Below are 19,775 nucleotides of genomic sequence, written 5' to 3'. Positions count from 1 at the left end.
GCCTGTAGCATACCAAACACTTCTAATAAGTTTCTTATTAACTCGACGCGTACAGCGAAAACCGCTCGACTACAATGCAACGAGGAATCAAATACTCAGTTCACGCGTCTGACGCGACGCGCCCCTTTAAGCGTAAAATGAGATGTTTTTGTAGACCACAACACTGCGTAAAGGTGAGGACCATCAGCAGAGGGCGGTAATGTGATATGAGGGTCAGTCTCATAACTACAGCAGAGCTCTACTGACAAAAATGAAGTGCAATCATTATGGAAATGCAGGAGAGAGAAGTGACAGAAGATGCAAAACAATGCAGCTTTGTTGTTGTGTTTTTAAATTTTTTTATTTGCATAATTGCTTACCGATAAAAACATGGTTAAAACAGCCTAAACTGGTTTGTTTCATTTGGATATTAATCATAAACAAATATATTATAAGGTGCTTGTACTGAATGACAGTAAATGCAAATAATAAAAATGTCATTCACAATATGAATTACCGTAATTATTTACTGTAAGGACATAATACAGTTTAAAATAGCCAGCACAGTCTTGGATAACTAATCCCTAATGTCCTGCTAAGATAAGCAAACAAAAGTTTATTAATAATGCATTTTTATAATGACTGGTACTTGTTTTAATTTGCCGTTATTTTTGCTGGCACAGAAGCACTCGCATAAAAAGCATAATATTAAACCCAAAGTATACTTCAGTTTTTATGTGTAGACCAGGTTATAGCATAGTATGCTCGCATAGCATGCTGTCAGATTTTTTCTAAACGTAGCTGCGTCTCATTTCCAAGGCTACAGCCTCGCACTGTTGGCCACATAAGGCTGCCCCGTTTAGGAAAATAACCATTATATTGCAAAGTAAGAAAGAAGTTAGGAAATTAAATAAGACAATTTTATAATGGTTACTTTTAGGAAATTAGACAGCTGACAGATTGTGTGTAGCCTATTCTGTTTGCTCAGTTTGCGCATGTATCGCTCTTGTATTTCTGCACAACAAAGTATATATTGAAAGGCTTTGCATTCGGCTGTATGAATATGGCAAGCATTTGCGTCAAAACTGAAGTAATCTTTGGGCTTTAAGTCTGAGGATGTGAACAACTCTGAGAAGAACATCCAGGACAGCTTGTTATCTAGTAATTATGGTAATTACAACATGGTGTGAATGCTCCAAAAATACAACTTGTTTCAATTTTTCAATACATTTTTACATAGCACAGTACGTATAACTTTGGGCACTGTGTTTGATGGCAACTTGCTGCTCTGGAAAATCTGGACCTGAAGCAAAACCAGTCAAGAACCACTGTTTTAGCGCCTCAGTGAGCAGGAGCTCTTGAATTCCGAGCAAATATCTCTCGTATGGTGAGTTCTCGCTCACACAGCGGTTGTCCTCTGTGTCTGATGTATCTTGCTTTTCGGGCTTCGGCCAGTGCATGGGCAAAGTTTGGTAATGTGTGTACTGTTCTTAAATGTCCATCTGGAGCCAGCATCTCAGAGGGGAATGAAACAGAAGAAGATGAACACCTATTCCCATTTATCTCAGCTTCTCTTTCATTATCTTTCTCTCGTTCCCTTAATAGCATCCATTCCCTCTCTTTCTGGCTGTCTTTTTCTCTGTCCTTCACTACCTCCCCTACCTCCGTGTGTGCCCCTCTTTCTCTGTCCTGTTCTCCATCCATCTCTCTCTCCTTGCTCTCCTCTCTTTCTGTATTTGCTCTTGTACTGGTTAGAGAGATGACGGGCTGCCGTTTTAGGTCCGGCAGACAGAGCGTCTCAGAGGAGTGTTCTGCCCTTTTCTCTCCATTGCTGATAAACTCCTGAACACGAGCCTGCAGAGTAGAGGACCTGGAGACACTGAGAAGACATAGAGAAAAAAATTTAAGTGTAAAAGTCAGCAGTCAGAATGCATAAAATGACATCCTGACAATGCTTATTGACTTCATAATGACGTACTCTGTTAATTTTGTTATTTTTTATATTTATGTTTTGCTTTTTAAGGTTTTTACTTATTATTTTTTTAAATTGTTGAAGTTGCTTTTAGTTCCATAAGACAAAGTTTATGGCATCTACATGAAGAGATTAACTGGGCCATGCTAATAAGCTAATCCTTGACTCCTTGGTTTAGCCAAATTTTAAGGTAGTGTTCAGCAGATTTCATGTCTGGTCCTCCAGGTAAAGTTCTTATAGTGAAGGATATTGATAAAAACAGTTCAATCTAATTAAAATCGGATGAACTGTGTAACGGTTATGGACTTTTAGTTGTGTTTTTCCCTGTTCCTGTTCTCCTGTCCTGTCTTGATTATGTCATTCTGTTCATCTGTGTTCATGTAATGAACTTTTTAGTCTCTTTATTTATACTACCTGTTCTGTTCAGTCTTTTTCCAGTTATTGTTTTGTTATATTTTTATATTTGGTGTGTGCTACATCTGCTTCTGTGTTTCTCCTGGTTGCTCTGTGGATTTATTAGACTTTTTATTGGATTACCCCTTCGTCATGCACTTTGTATAATGTAGCACCTGTAACAGAATATCCGGCCTACAAAAGGTTAGTGGCATTTTCCCCTTGCCTTTTGGTTGTACCCCACCATGGACAACCCCTGTTGTAATGCTCCTCTGCCTGGAGCAAGGGGAATTGTTGCTCCCTCGAGGACCACATGAGGGATTTTTTAGATTTTGTGTATCTTACTCATTACCCAGACAGCTGCATGTGTACATTTTATTACATCGGACTGAACACCTCATCCAAGGCAAAGCTGTCTGGGGATGGTCCTCAAGGGAGTTACACTGCTTTCGTGGAGTGGGTGCTGGAGAATAATGGACTGTATTTCTCTGTCTGCCCTGCTGAGGAGGGCATCTCCAGTCCCACTTCCGAACCAGAGACCAGCCAGCCGTCAGCACGCTGCACGGAGCAATCGCTGGAGTGCAACGCAGATGGAGAGTCAGTGTGACTAGCCACGATACAAGAGTCAGTGTGAGAACCTGTGACTGAGCCGATCATCGCCCCTGAGCCTCAAGAGATGTCTGCCCAGGTGTTTGAGCCAGCTACACTGTACATGCCTGAGGGAGTGCTTGTGGAGTTCAAGGGCTTGAAGGGAAGCTCTCGAACTCCACTGTTCTGGGTCTTTAAGGGAATTTCTTGTAATGAGCTGTCTGTTTCTCTTTGGCTGTCTTGCTTGTGTTCGGTGTTGTCACTGTGTCTCCATCTGTCTGCTCCGCTCCACCTGGGTGTCCACCTTCAGCAGCTCTGTCTTCATTGCTTGTCCTTGGTGTTTTGTGTGAAGTATGTATACAATAGATAGCTTCCCTTGGACTACCTTGTTGGGGTCTGATTGACTTGCTCTGGACCAACACCTGGCTCCTCCTGCCCTCCCTCCTCAGTTGGACTCTGTGTGGCATGAGGACATGCCTTCCCAGGAGGGGGCAAACGGTAACAGATATGAACTTTTAGTTGTGTTTTTTCCCTGTTCCTGTTCTCATGTCCAGGATGTGTTTCCCGTACAACAATGAAACTCGCTGATTAATTACCATAGTACGATGCATTGTTGTGGCAACTAACTAGCTAGTCATGACTCTTTCCCGAACACGGTCGCATCTCCGTCGTTTGAACCACATTAGTTCAACAATATAGGGCCATAGTTAATGACGTCACACGCATGTGGTGGAGTAATAACTTATGCTAATTAACTGATTCGAGATCTCTGAGATGCTGTTGTGTTCAACATGGCACCTGATAACTAATTTACTATTTCTTGTTGCCTGTCATTTTGCTTTTTTTGATGTTTGATTCATCGTGGGTTCCCTCTTATGTCATACTACGGGGTCCCCTTATATGCACATGCGCACTCCTAAAAAAACGACACTTATTGAGGGTGCGCAAATATATATAGATTAAAATGTATATATATTTAGATAGAATAGAAAATATAGATTGTACTGCATGTTAGCTTGCTTATTGTGCCCAAGAGCACAATTTATTTAAGTCCATATGTTCTTATTTGACAAGCTGTATTTCCAACCTATGAATGTTTGTTTTGAACTATGGTTTCAAGAAAACATCGAATCGTTGAACTATGTTGGTAACGATGGAACTTGCGAGCCTGTTTAGTTCTGTTGACCTAGTTTTCCCATGTCTTGATTTTGTCATTCTGTTCACCAGTGTTCATTTAATTAATTCATTAATCTCCTTATAATACTCCCTGTTCTGTTCAGTCCTTTTCTGGTTATTGTAATGTTTTGTGTGTGCTACATCTGCTCCTGCGTTTCTCCTGGTTATTTGCTCTGTGGATTTATTATTAAAGACTGTTTATTGGATTACCCCTTTGTCATGCGCGTTGTATAATGTAGCACCTGTAAGAGCTTGTTTTTATGCTCACTAGAGTTTATATACTGTGAGCTTTGGCAACATGCTAATGTCTGATTCAACTGGAATCAATTGTGGGCTGCATGTCTCGTTTGCTTCACATGAAAAATGCTATTTGTGCAGTGCAGAGTTGATGAGTTTCCAAATAAGTTATTCAGGTAACACTTTAGATTAGGGAACACTATTCACTACTGACTAGTTGCTTATTAACATGCACATTGGCTGTTTATTAGTACTTATAAAGCAAATATGCATGACCCATAGTCTAGATCCCTTAACCCTACCCAATATCCAAACATAACTACTACAACAGCTACCTTACTATCAGTTAGGAGGTTTACCTGAGGTGTAAACTCTAAGTTAATAAGGAGTACTGTATGTGTTCCCTTATCTATTGTTACAGCCATTTATAAGTGGTTTGACACACAGGGGCTGCCACATCCAAATATGCTTACTTTCCTACTGTATAGTAGGCAAATCTGTTGTACTCCAATTTGACATAGACGTAAAATTAAGATAAGTTAAAGTTGTGTCAACAAGGTGGACTCGGACCCAACGTGAATGGGAGAAAAAATGAATGCCGTAAAAGTCACGGCATATTGCCAACTGCAAAGTTTTCACATCTTTGTGAGTCCTTATACACATGACAAAAGATGCCCCAAATCACTTTGGTTTCCTGTGACAGTAGGACAGTCAAAGCATGAGGTCAGATGTTTTGATCAGCTGAGAAAGTGCTCAGACAGGCACGCTGGCTTCATGGCAGTCTTGTGCGGCAGTTTGCTGTCCATATCCAGCAAGCACTGATTGGCTGTCTACGGTCATGTCAGGACAGTGCTGAGGTAAACAGTAAATCTTACACCCCTCCTCATCTCTTCAACCTACCGCACTAGACAGCAGTTTCAAATGCTCAGAAAGAGACTGTAAATTAGTTTGAGGTTGGCAAAGGGTGGTATGTTGTAAAAGAAAATGAGTTGAGAAGAAGTTTGTAAGAAGAAGGTGAAATGAGATACCGCTACTGCTTAGGTGATATGATGCTGTTTTTTTTTTTTTTTTTTTTTTTGTCTGTATCTAATTTTGTTCAGTGTATCTCAATAACTAATGTTAGTTTAAGCATTTACTAACATTAATAAATGAGTGGTACATTTGTTAAAGTATTTATTAATCTTAGATAATTTTTTTTGTTGTTTTTTTTAATCTGTGTTTATGTTAATTAATATAAACGGGAACTGTTTTTGATTTTTATTTTTTATTTATTTATTATTATATTTTAATTATATTAATTTAAATTTAAAAGTTTAGTTGTTAATTCATGTTAACTAATGCAATTAACTTATATTTACAAATGGAAACTTGCTGTATTACCAAATATTTTTTTTTAAAGCAATTAATATCTACAATGATTTGAAAACACCTGAGAATACATCATGAGTAATGTCATTTCTGAATAAAATTAATTTTGATATTTTGTGAGGGAGCAAACAAAAAATCAGGATGATACAACTTCTGAAAATAACGAATCATAAAAACTTCATTAAAATAATTAAATTAATGAAAATAAAATGTATTTTGATTATAATGATTAATTTAATGTTAATTAAATTTATTAAATTAATGAAAATAAAATGTATTTACATATTATAAAAATAAATATATATATGAGAAAACCTATTTGAAAATGTCATGTGGTGCAACCAACAGGAAATGTTTGTCCAGGTCAATAAATCTCTTAAAATATCAGATAATTTGACCTTTTTATGATGAGTCAAGGTTAGTTCAGGTTGAAAAATAACATGTTGTGTGGCTCCCCAAAAACTCATTGATATTTGTGAATAAATAATTCATGTTATTTATAAAGTGGTACCTTGAAAGTAGTAATTAACATCTGCACATGAAGTAAGGAAAATATGTTACTTTTTAATTAACACCAGATATTTTCTTGAAAGTTATTTCAAAAATGATTTACAATCCATAAAGAAAACAAAGATTACATTTCTAACAACTTGGATTACATTTTTTTTTTTTTGTTTTAAGTTTTTTTTTTTAAGGTTTTTTATGGTTTTTTTTGTTTTTATTGTTTTATATACTCTTTTATCATATGTCATAGTGACCCTTTATGTAATATATATATTACATGTTACAATGGGCAGCTCAAAACTTCCTGTTTCACAGAATGAAAGAGGAGATGGGAGACAAGAGGAAAGAAGAATGAGAAGAGGAAACAAACATAAAAGACAGAGTGTCTCTGTCAAAGAGTGATACAGAAAAGAAAGAAAGAGAGAAGGAAATCAGGAAATAAGGGGAAGTAAAGTGAAGTAGGCACTAGTTGGTTGCCTACAGGCTGTCTGCCTAACAAGCATAAAGACGAAGAACCACCAACCTCCCTTCAGGTCCACAGAGAGACAGAAAAGACAGACAGAAGGAGGCTGCAGTAGATGTTACAGGAAGTGCAGACGGTGCACTGTGGGAGAGGGAGACGGTCAAAACACTGTCTATTTCTGTCTCTCTTGTTTCTTCCTTGCTATTTAGCAGATGCTTGTCATCCAAAGCAACATTGAGTTCACTAATTGAATGGACAGTTCCAGTGGAGCTATACCTGAGATGTGTCTTGCTTAAGGGCACAGGCAGGAGAGAGATTTCTCTTGCAGTCTCATTAGCAGATCTCTTTAACTGTTAGATGACCGCGCCTTTCACAATTTCTTTGGTACACTGACTACATTGCATTTTAAATCTTATAGTGCCCTCCTCCTTCACTCTCATTTATTCATCTCTTTAAATGTTTTATTCGAAAATCTGAGAAAGGAAAATCTGAGAAGAAGACATTGTAAATATATATTAATAGATGAACATATCAATGTAGGGGGCTAAAACCTAATAAATCTTTTACTAAGTCATTTGTATGTGTTTGAGGATGGATGGCTCTGTGTGTGTATGTGATTATCCCATCATCAGATTCACTGGTGCGGTTAACTGAGATGTCCATCACTGCACACACACACACACACACACACACACACACACACACACACACGCGTGCACACACACGCACGCACGCACGCACGCACGCACGCACGCACGCACGCACAGCACGCACACACACACACACACACACACACACACTGACACACACACACACACACACACACACAATGTTTGATTCTTTTTTTATTAGGGGGGATAATCTCCACATTCACATTCATACAGCACACATATGCACACACACACATGCTCGCCATCATCCTATTATGCTAAAACATAATTTGATCTTCTCACACAATCCTAACATTTTGCCTGTTCAGATTCAGATGCTACTTACTGAATATTTAATGTACATATTTTCATAATATATCCATTGCTTAGTATAGAACAGGACTATTCAGCTGAAGGTCTAAAAGCTGTGGCCTCTGCAGTAAATGGGTGCCGTCAAAATGAGAGTCCAAACAGCTGATAAAAACAAAGCAATAATCCACAAATAATCCACATGACTCAGTCCATTAATCCACCCCAAGCTGCATAAGAAACAAATTCATCATAATGTCTTGTGAAGTGAAAGGATGATTGATTGTGGCTAATATATTCATTGAATGTCCATAATGCTGTTTTCTGCAGGGAATATTTGTCTTGTCTGAATCAGGAGAGAAAACAGAGATTTCAAGCAAAAACAGGTATTTAACAGTTATAAACAAATTTGTCTGTGGATTTTGATGTGTGAGAACAACAGGGGATGGACATTTTCACTGGAAGAGTTACAAAAGATTATGGGCTTATTTTTTGTCCAGAAGCAATGATTTAAAGTTAAAATGCCTTCATGATTAATTTTTTTTTTTTTGCAAACATGCAGCTTTTCTCTTCGCAAGACATTAATTGATGGACTGGAGTCGTGTGGATTGCTTGTGTATTATTGTGATGTTTTTATCAGCTGTTTGGACTCTCATTCTGACGGCACCCATTCACTGTAAGAGGATCCACTGGTAATGTAGTGCAAGTAATGTAGTGCTAAAATTCTTTAAATCTGTCCAGATGAAGAAATAAACTCATCGACATCTTAAACAGCCTGATGATGAGTGAATTTTCATCAAAATTTAATTATTTTGTGAACTATTCCTTTAAGTCCAAAGTATATTTAATTTTTGTTATGAACTCTTAGTGGATACTGTAAGTACAGCCGAACGGATAGCCTTACAAAATATTTTTTGACAAAATATTCTTGCTCACCCCACATTTTATTTGTAACACTTTACAATAAGGTCCCATTTATTAACTGTAATTAACTACATTAGTTATCACAAACTAACAAATGAAATGATTTATTTCTAATTAATCTTAGTGTTAAAAAGCCAAAATCTCTTAATATAATTAATAGACCTCAGCTAACAAGGAACAGTTGTTTTTTCATTACCTTAAACAAAAATTAATAAATACTGTAACAAATGTATTGCTCATTGATCATGTTAGCTAACCAGTGGTCCAATCTGCCACACATTTTAGAAAAACATGCCTCATGCCCTGCCTCAAACTCAAATTTTTTGAAATGGCAAACACTTACCATTTACAACATAGACATGTGATTTCCAAGAACACGTATTTCAGTGATAGTAGGGACGTTTTGCTTTGGGCTCCTTCAACTGTAAACGTATTCCCTGTTTCTTATCAAACATTTATAGAATAGGAGGGAGGCGTCTAGCTTCCTTTTTAGGATCATACCCTGAAGGAGAGATCTTAATTGCAAAGGATTCATTTTCCACATTCTGTTTGAAGTTGTGCTGTGTCAAGTATTAAGTGAAATAAATTCTCTCATTACTTGTTTAAATCCATGCCAACCCCAGCCTAACTGCAGAGTGGGGTACGTTCCACAGCTGTAGCTGGGAAACAGGGGAAGACGAGCTGGATAGCCATGTTATATAATGAGGCACTAAAGAGATTAGCTTCATCTTGGCACATCACACTTTCTTTGAAAAGAATTATTAGAGGCTTGGCTGACAGAGGTATACAGAGTTGTTGCATCCAGCTATGTATGTTTTTTTGGATAAAATACCTGAAATGTAATATTTAAATGCCATTTAGAGATGCACAAAATATCTGTACTATATTGTTTCTGCCATATACTTGAGATTCTTTTGTTTATTGGTATCAGTCAACATTGTATATTTAATTGTTCATGCTCACTTCCTCTGTTTTTGCTTATTAAAACTTTGAATTTGAAGATAGTGAGAAAATACAACCAAACCCTGGTCTCACCTGTGACTGTCTGTCTCCTTGCCTGCCATTGGGATGATGGGTAATAGGGTCTTCTTGTAAGATGCAGCAGGGTGACCAACATCATAGTTTGAGGGTCGCAGCCCCAAACTATGGAGTCCTCTTTTCCAGGGATTACCTGACAAGAAACAGATATGGCTTAATCTATTATTTGATGCTATTTCTTTTTTTAGAGATTTTTTTTTTCTCGCGCATGTTTTTTTGTGGATGATGTGTTTTTTGTGTAGCGCGCTGTTTTCTGTTTTGAGGTTTTTGGGTTGTTATTTTTTAGTGGTCGAGTCTCTGCAGACCCTCAGCCAATCTGGCTTCAGCCCTCCTTTCGTCTCGTCTCTGAACCTCACCGGGCCATGGCAACCAGTCTCCACGACGCATGCCTGATGATGATTTCATTAATATATTTAACCGATATCACAAAAATTATAAAAAGCAATACCATAACAAAACACACACACAAAAAACAAGCTAAATTCAGACCAACAGCATGAGTATTGCTTTCATACAACAGTTCAGTGAACAAGAAGTTATTAACTAACTTGCATGTTATACACAATATTGTCTGTTACTTTTCCCCATTTTTGCTTCATCATAAACAAAACTTATACCTGTGTGTGCTTTCACATTGTTTTTGAGTGACTCAGTTCAGTCACTTATTTCATATCTGAATGATACAGTGTTTTGAAATCAGTCGAGTGATCGTTTCAATGACTCACTCATTGAGAGTCATTGAAGGCCACTAGGGATCAGTTGACCACCACGGCAGAGCCACAATGGAGCTGGCAGGAGGCCATGGTGGAGCTGGCAGAAAAGGAAACCACAGTGAAACCAGAGACTACAGCAGAACAGTTGACCACCACGGAGGAGGAGAACTCAGGGGCGGAAGCAAATTAATCAAAAGAAAACAAATCAGGAACAGAATCCATGGGAACCAAAACTCGTATAACAACTGACAACAAACACAGAGAAACCAGGGCTTAAATACACAAGGGTTAACAAGGAAACGAGGGACACTTGGGGCACAATCAAGGGCAAGGAATCAAAAATTAAACTAAAAAAGGACTACACAGAAAACCAAGAAAACAAGGACTACAACATAAAACTTCAAACACAAGACAAAACCGGAAACATGCGACAATATCGCTCGACTATAGCGGTTGTATATAAAGTTCAAATGTACCAATAATCATAAATTGTGCAAATCATGGTGACCCAGCTAATATGCATACAAAAAAGGTTACTGGCTCATTCCTACAGTCTCTGCAGTTTCTCCTGTTTCTCAAATATTTCCCTGGTCTGTCTTTCATGAGATGCATCAGTACAGTACACATGCACATACAAAAAAACAAACAAAAAAACACACATTCAAACCAAAACATCAGCAACAAATTCATTATTTGCAGAATGTCTTTCAAATACATAATCCAAAATATAAACCATGTGTAGGCCAGCACTGTACTGGGGAAAACACATCCACCTACATACAGAAGCGCTCATATTAAATAGAGTATATTCTCTCGATGGGCTCTCTGGGATGTCAAGCTTGACTTTGTTACTCACTCTATTGTTATGCACAACCATATTCAGCACATCCATCCCACTTGCCAAGAGAATATAATTATTCAAAGCATCTCATTCACTCAAATCCCCATTTGCTTTTTGACAACTGGGTCAGCTAAAGAGATTCTTAAGGCTGAATAGTTGGGAACACTGTACTATCATTCTCTGCTAAAAATCTGATCTAGAGTCTGATCATTAATTCAGCCTTTATATCGACAGCTGCCAGAGTGACCCATGTTTCTTCAAGGTCACTCAAGGACATAAATGCTCTGTTCCAAAACCTAGTGACCTATCTTATCATAGACATTGAAATTAATATTTATATATTATTAAAGTGTTATGTGATAAAGTTAATCAAATTAAAGACTTCTTTAGCTTTTTCTGTCTGTTATTCCATTGCAATTGTTAACTAAATCTGTTAAAATTGTTTTTGTTAATTTAAATAAAGCTGAAATCGAATAAAATATAGATATTTGTGAAAAAACGTAAACTTACTATAAAAACTTGCTAAAATTACTATAAACCTAAATAAAAATGTATATATATATATTATATATTATATATATAAACATATATACATATATATTATATATATAAACATATATACATATATATATAAACAAAACTATTAAAAATGACAAAAGCACATAACAAAATGTCTCAAACTAAAACTTTAAAAATAAAAGCTAATTAAAAATAGTGTGTAATAAATACAAACATACATAAATACATACATACATAGAAAACACTACCAAGGACAACCAGTGACAGGCTTCTGTGAAAATTTGACAATTAAAACAATTTGGTCTTCAGCAGAATGGCAATCTTACATTACTTACACACCCAATAATTTGTAAAAAGTTTTTAAAGACACATGTAACATGGGCAGAACACTTTTATGCAACAGGCCTTTCCAACATCAAGGATTCAAGAGAAAGAGACAGGACCACAGCAGGATAAGAGATACAAGGTTTGGTGATGCAATTCTTTGATGATGTTCATCAGTTATACTGTATATGAGGAAGCTGCTTTCAGTCTGTTTGGGTCATTGTGAATGAGTAATGGACTTGAATAAATCAAAATAGAAGCACTTGCCCGATAAAACTCTAATCTCTCTGTTCCATCGGGCCTATTAGCTTGTAATTGATTACATATAAACTATCGGTGTCTGGTCTTTAATCACATTTTGTCGGCCTTGGTGTAACTGATCAGGGTTGCTGATACATAATAAACCAATCTAAATTAAGTAAAGCATTTTTCACTGTCCTATATAAGTTTATATAGTCACAGAAAAGATCCTCAGATCAGTTTAACTCTATGGACAGGGGGTTTTGCTATCAGACAATATTACTGAAGTATTTGCAAGCCTGAATTCTACTGTAATTTGGTTTAAAAATTGTGTATATCAATTAGTAAGATGACTTGCTAAGCTGGTCATAAAAAAGGTAATTGTGACTTTTTATATTACAATTCTGACTTCTCATAATTGTGAGCAAAAAAAGACAGATTTTTTGTGTGATAGGTGGTGTTATTATTTTTCACTGTTTTACTATAAAACAAGCTTCCACAGGTATTATTGTGCATGTAAAGTGAAATGTTATCATAATCACTTGATAATCAATAATGAACACCTCTATATCAACTCTTTGATTTTCTAAATCTTCCCTTAAACTCTCTTTAATCAAAGTACTGATCTTAATATGTTTTTGTCAGTAAAATATTCCTCCTTCTCTCTATCATCTCCCTTCTGCTCATATACCAGATCTCTGTGGTAATATTTACTTTAGACCAGTTTATTCATGCCTTTGCACATCACATATGAAATCTCTATTAATGATTAAGTCAGAGCTATCAAAGCTAATATTTGTTTTTCTAATCTCAGAGAAAAGTTCAGATCTGTGTTCACATAACCAGTGACACATTAAAATCAACCGCCTTCACAATCTTTTTTTTCTTCTGCATTATAATGCATTTCTGACCAAAACAGGATATTTAACAAAAAAAAAAAAAAAATTGATCAACTGAGAATTTTTTTTATTTTATTTTATTTATTTTTTTGCAATAATGTGCACTGATGAATCATTCACAATAAAACCAGACGCAAGCAAATAGGATCAATTCTGATTTCATGTTAACTATAATATTATAAAATATTATATATAAATATTAACCATAAAGAACCTTAAAGCATGAAAATTTTAAAAACAAAAACAATTTAAAAAAAATGAAGGATTATGAAACATGATAATGATTCTGTTTTTTTTTTCAGCAGTGCATATTACTCATCAGCTAAGATATCACCAGCAGATTGTATTAAGTTTGAAGAGGCCATGAAGAGCAATTAGTCTCTATCATAAATGGATACCAGCAAGGACAGGAAAATCATTTTAATATACCTATTTTAATTAGCGATCATTACGACCATTTGAAATAAATTCCTCATCTTCAGTCAAATCGTTAAATGGTCAAAGGCACATTAATGGGAAAAACTGCTTTCCCCCCCCCACACACACATCAAGAGCTTCAATGACAGTCTCGGATTAAAAAGGCTTTAGTGCGCACCACTAAGACACAGCAGCATTTGTTGAAGTGCTCTCATTAAACAAAAATCCTTTTTACATACAAATTATGATAAGGTCTGAGGCATAAGTAGTTCATAATGGTAAAAAAATCATAAAAAACTTACTGTAAAGTCTGTCCGGCTTAATGCCAGTCCTGAAAAGTGACAGATTTCAAACTAAGAAATGGGATTCATCTTCCAGTGCTAGAAAGTGAAAAAAGTTTGATCCTAAATGTAATGCAATACGGAGAAAAAACAGTGAATAATCCAAAGTAATCTTAGTTTTAACTAAATGAAGAGCATGTGTGAGCCCTCAGGGCTGTAGTTACTCAGAGATGCACACAATGTCTTCTCTTTAGTTTGTTATTCAGACTCCTCTGTCACCCAGATGGCTACTAAGGGTAACTAGGGCTCTTGACAAAATAATGACCAGTGACCAATGACAATGACGAGCTCTCCATGGATACCAGCACACATTTATATTGGCCGACATGGATAAAGAGGGGAAGATCAAAGCAGGTTTATAGCCTGTTCTTTTAATCGATACATCTTTAGAGCAGATGTAATTCAAAGCTTTTATGCTGGTAGTAGCTTATAAATTGTACTCTAAGTGTGTTATAATGTTCTGCAATTTCATTTGCTTTAAGTGCTTATCATTATGTAATCTGATAAATTTTACCACAATAATGACATTAAAAGAATGTAATAATGTAATGGTGTAAACATGACTAAGCAGTCCCATTGTTTGCAATTATCATTCAAGGTTTGATGAAAAACAAAAGCTACCTAACCTGATCTGGTTGAGTTCCCTCTCGCTGACTCTTTATTCCTTGGGAGGTAATTATTACTTGGATGTAATGAGAACAAACTCAGAGTGTTTAATGCAGTGTGAAAGTTACAGTTGTTACAAAAGAAATACAGTAGTTATTCTTTAATGTGTCAATACCATATAAATATATATATATATATATATATATATATATATATATATATATATATATATAATATATTATAAAGTAGTAAAACTACAAAAGAACTTTTCAAAAACATTAAAAGTCTTTTGTAGTTTTTACTACTTTGTTTACCTTGAACTGATTTATTTTTTTTTATTTTATTCTTATATATATATATATATATATATATATATATATATATATATATATATATATATATATATATATATACTGTATACACACATTATTTTGACCAATAATTTTGCTATAGATTTATATAGATAGATGCTATAGCTGTATTGCTATAGATATGTTTATGTACTTGCATAAACATATACACATTTTTAATTCCTTCTATTACTATACACTGTAAAAAAAAAAAAGAAAAAAGAAAAAAGATTAAAATTTACAGTAAAACACCGGCAGCTGTGGTTGCCAGAATTTTACTGTAAAAAATATGGTAGTAACATTTTAGGCTTTACTGTTTTAACTTGAATTTACATTTAAATACCGTAATTTCTGATATAATGTTAATATACCAACCTCCTGAAGTACTGAAATCTGCTTTGTACATTTGTAATACACTGATCACCACCAAAAGCAGGTGACGATGAGAGTCACATGATCAACCAAAGCCTATAACAAGCAGCTTTTAAATATTAACATATATAGAAGGTGCACAGTGTTATTCACACAAACACTAAACACCATCATGGTAACACACATGAAACTTAAATAATGCAATAAACATTAATACACAACCCTAATGTACAAAACTGATAAGAAAAAACTAAGAAGAAACATTTATTTCAACAACAAAAAACAACAAATTTTAAATGTAAAAGGGAATTCTTTGAATGTCAATTTATGGTTATTCACTGTAAATTATACATTCTTTTTCACTTCCAAAAACAGTATACTACAGTAAAATGCAATGTCTAGTACAGTTTTTCATCGTATATAGTAGGGGAACTTACCGTTAACCATTTAACAGGTTTTTGCTGTAGCATTTTTACAGTTTTGTACTGTTAAAATCACTGTCATTTTTTTACAGTGCACAAAATAGTTATTATAAAGAGTGACAGTTGTCTTTGTCTCTGGAATTGTAATTTTTATGTGCCCTTTTTTGATAAAATCCTCTGATTCTCAGGTATATGAGGGTTTTTCAACAGCAGATTTGCCATTACAAGACTTACCCAAATTGGTCAGATCCTATTAAAAGTTAACTTGAGCCTGCTCATGTCTGAAAGAGAGAAGTGTCACTGGCCAAACTTAAACCCAGCTCACAAATGCTGGTGGAGGTTCATGAACTGAAGAGTTTCTAATATCCCTCATGTTTAATTCAAGGTATGTTTCTCCATAAATGACCATATTACCGTTTGACACACACCATGTTTTGTTTTTCCCCGGTGAGCTGGGTTTAAGTTTGGCCCGTGACACTTCTCTCTTTCAGACATGAGCAGGCTCAAGCTAACTTTTAATAGGATCTGACCAATTTGGAATGTCTTGTAATGGCAAATCTCTAGTCCCATTGAGAATCACAATAAAGAAAAGCTGAAAGCACAAGTGTTTATCAAAAAGCCAGCTTGGAGCACTGGATTATCAAGTGGATAGAATAGAAATAAAATAGAGCGTCCAAGTGTTAGAGGGTTGAGTGTGGATGGAAGAGATGTGTCTTTATACATAATATTATCAAAATATGGGGAAATTTTTGGGATGGGAGGTCTGTGTCCCAGTACTGCAGAAACGCAAACAAGCCTTGCAAGTTTTGAGTATCCCAGAAACACATTTGTTCCTGAATGAATAATGGTTGTTTATTCAATGACTAGCTAATAACGACAGTTGTCGCCATCTACTGGCGTAATGATAAACTAACAAAATAGTCACTAAAAAGTCACTGTTATAGGCCATATATTAATTAAAATGTATTTAAACATTTTTTTACAGGAGCTCGTAATTCTCATATCTGTTAGGTAAAGTAAACATTAGTTTTGTAAAGATCGGTCTGTTAAAACCTGCATGTTTTGTAAAGATCATGAATAGCAATATTTCATACTTGTAGACTATTACTTTTTCCAAAAAGTTGCAGAGCTCACACACAAAAACGCAGCCTCGCCCACAAAAACAATTATATTTTCATCCAAATCAATACGTAATTCCCTCAAGAATGAGTGATGGGCCCATCAGTGGGATATACGCCTTTTAATCTTTGGCTCTTCATAGCTCACTCTGTTCTCATATTGATCCTGAAAGCATGGAACAACAGGCCTGTTTTTAGCACACGCCCGCAGCACAGGGCGAGCTTTCTAACCCCACCTCTCTCTCTTTCGCTCGGCTACCCCCAGAAGCTTTCATGTGAGCACAGATTCAAGCTGCTTTTATACACTATTACAGTATCTCCGCCAGAGGCCTTCGATAAACAGATTATTCCAAGCACTAGGTTGAAACGGGCTTGTGTGCTAAATAACCAAATAGACTACAAAAACTGGGTTGATCTGATGCATTTTTAAAATTTCTGTGCAATTCCTTGACGAGTACAGTTTTATTTCCTGTGTTCATGAATTTCCTGTTGAAATAGGAAGTTTTAAATTGTCACAGCTATGAACACGATATGGTTTACTTGTAGGTCCATTCAGGATAGATAGATAGATAGATAGATAGATAGATAGATAGATAGATAGATAGATAGATAGATGGATGAATTCTTATGTATTTCTTATTCTAATTATTATTTGTTATTATTACTATTATTATTATTATATTTCTATTTAGCTTTAATTTCATTTTAGTTAGTTAGCCAGGGCATCATTTCTCTCTCTCTCTTTTTTAAGTTTAATCTTTTAAGTTTAAGTTTTTCATCCATTTTAAGTTTTTCATTTTATTTTATTTTATTTCAGCTTTATTTCAGTTAACAAAATGGATTTTTTTTTTCATTTTAGTTTTAGTTAAAAGTTAGTTTTAGGAATTAACAACACTGAAGACTTGTTACTCATCTTCACTTTTTTATTATTATTATTAATTTACTGTATTTATTTTGCTTATATATATATATATATATATATATATATATATATTATATATATATATATATATATATATATATATATATATATATATATATATATAACCATTAAAATATACTCTATGCTCTCCATATAGCAATCAGAATTATGGCGGTAAGTGGAGTAAGACATTTTATTTTAACTAGGTGGAAGATGTGCTATGTGTGCTATGTAGTTTCTAATACTCTTCCAAAAAAAATTTCCCTGTATATCCTTTTACATTTATATATATTTACAGAGTCTTATAAGTTCATGAGGGTGGTGGTCATGTATGATAGTGATTTGACTCCTATAGCCCATTTAAAAATTGACTAAACACAGTGTTACAACTCACCCCAAAGTTTAAGCTGGTGATATAAATAAATATAATTATGTGGGATGATTTTAATATTAATTTAGTTATTTAAACTAGTTTATGTTTTAGAGCTGGGTGGCATAGAGTGTGCTTAAACAGGGTAGATAGTTGAGGCCTTTTACGTTTTTATTTAAGGCACCCAGTCTTCTGTTTTTAAAACATCATGTGTCTTTTTTGCACTGACGCTGATGAATTTGGGTTATCTACATACTTTAGCTCCTCTATACACTGCAATACACTTTATAGGCCTGAGGGTCACTGTGCATGTGTGTGCGTCACAGTTATATTTAGAATATAATTGTTCAGTGATAATGATAGAAATCCCTCAACGCACAGTGAATAACACACACAAGGATGACATGCTGGCAATTGCAACCACATAATGTACAGCCAATTATTTGACACCAGCTCAAAGAGTAACATGTTACAGGCCATCACAAAGGAATCCTGTATGCTGCGTAATAGATCTGAGTTTAAATTTGTCAATATGTCAATACAGCTGCTGTACTTCGAGATTACATTTACATGTATTCAACTGACAGGTACTTTGCTTTCCAAAATGAAAACACATGCATTCTGTGCTACTTTTCCATTTTCTTTCCATATAAACATGCACCAGTTTGACAGCTGTGCTTGTGTCTGCAGTGCCTCACGTGAAACATGTTGTTCTAAAAATGCAACATTCAAGATAAAATTTGTACTCGGAAGTTGGAACTTTTAACTGGAATGCCTTCTGATGCTGTGTTTAATTTACCTCAGAAGTTGGTTGGAGCTGGGAATGAAATCACACTCAAGTGGATCGTGTTCTAGTAGAGAAGTCAGATAACCAAGAAGGGCGCATCCATTGTTAGCAATACCAGTTGATTAAAAACACATAAAAAGTGGCGTTATGCACAGATAACACCACAGTATGTCCACAAATAGAGGCTGGATAGTACTGTGGACACCACTGAGTTTATTGTGACACAGACAAACATAAGTGCTAATAAAAAATTTATTACTACTGTTTCTTCTCTGTTGATGCACTGAAGTTGAGGCGCATTCGATTTGTACTCAGAAGCTGGAAATTCCATGTTCCCAGTAGGAACTTTTAATTGGAACGCCCTCCAAGTTGTTCTGACTTGGAATCTTGGAGAAATTGCAACAACTCTAACTTCAGAATCCAATATGGCTGCTCAGTGCAACATGGTATTATCTGTGCCAAATACAGCTTTTAAAATACAGTTTTTAATCGACAGGTATTGTTAACAATATTGTTAACAATTCAAATTCAGTGCAAAATGTATTCTGTATGAATGGCCTTTTACAGTGCATTCAAAGTATACAATTTGTGTGTTTCCTGGGATTTGAACCCACAGCCTTGGCATTGCTAATGCAAAGTTCTGCCAGTTAAGCTAAAGAATCTTAAAATTCCACTTTCACTGCCATTGGGACAGTACAGTTTTAAAAGGTACATCGTTGTACCCTATTTACCACTAAAGGGTGTATATTAGTACTTTGAAGGCACATATTAGTACCTACAGTTATTAGCACAAATGAGTACATATTGGTACCTGAAGTTACATATTAGTACCTAAAATTAAATGACATGTAGTACCTAAATGGTAAATACTAGTACTTTTTGAAAAGGTACCGCCCCAGTGACAGCTTTAAACCTTTTTTCTTAAAAGTGCCC

General features: G+C 35.2%; 1 protein-coding gene across 1 annotated transcript; it reads right to left on the bottom strand.

Moving 5' to 3' along the window:
• Window positions 1–919: 919 nt before the first annotated feature.
• LOC109088125 (splicing regulatory glutamine/lysine-rich protein 1-like) lies at window positions 920–9,738 on the bottom strand. The gene is made up of 2 exons (XM_019102282.2): window positions 9,599–9,738; window positions 920–1,858 (listed from the first exon to the last, which is right to left on the bottom strand). Exons 1-2 carry the CDS (start codon window positions 9,625–9,627, stop codon window positions 1,321–1,323), a joined length of 567 nt encoding a protein of 188 aa, XP_018957827.2. The 5' UTR covers window positions 9,628–9,738; the 3' UTR covers window positions 920–1,320.
• Window positions 9,739–19,775: the final 10,037 nt, after the last annotated feature.

This window comes from Cyprinus carpio, chromosome A20 (genome assembly GCF_018340385.1).
Source record: "Cyprinus carpio isolate SPL01 chromosome A20, ASM1834038v1, whole genome shotgun sequence".
Classification (NCBI taxonomy): Eukaryota; Metazoa; Chordata; class Actinopteri; order Cypriniformes; family Cyprinidae; genus Cyprinus; species Cyprinus carpio.
This window is presented reverse-complemented; position numbering and strand designations above follow the sequence as displayed.

What these genes read in the sequence shown, in the direction of transcription:
- LOC109088125 (XM_019102282.2), bottom strand. Translation starts at nt 9,627, where the DNA reads ATGGCAGGCAAGGAGACAGACAGTCACAG. An exon ending in AAGGAGACAGACAGTCACAG is followed by an intron (nt 1,859 to 9,598) that starts GTGAGACCAGGG and finishes ATGTCTTCTCAG; the next exon opens with TGTCTCCAGGTCCTCTACTC.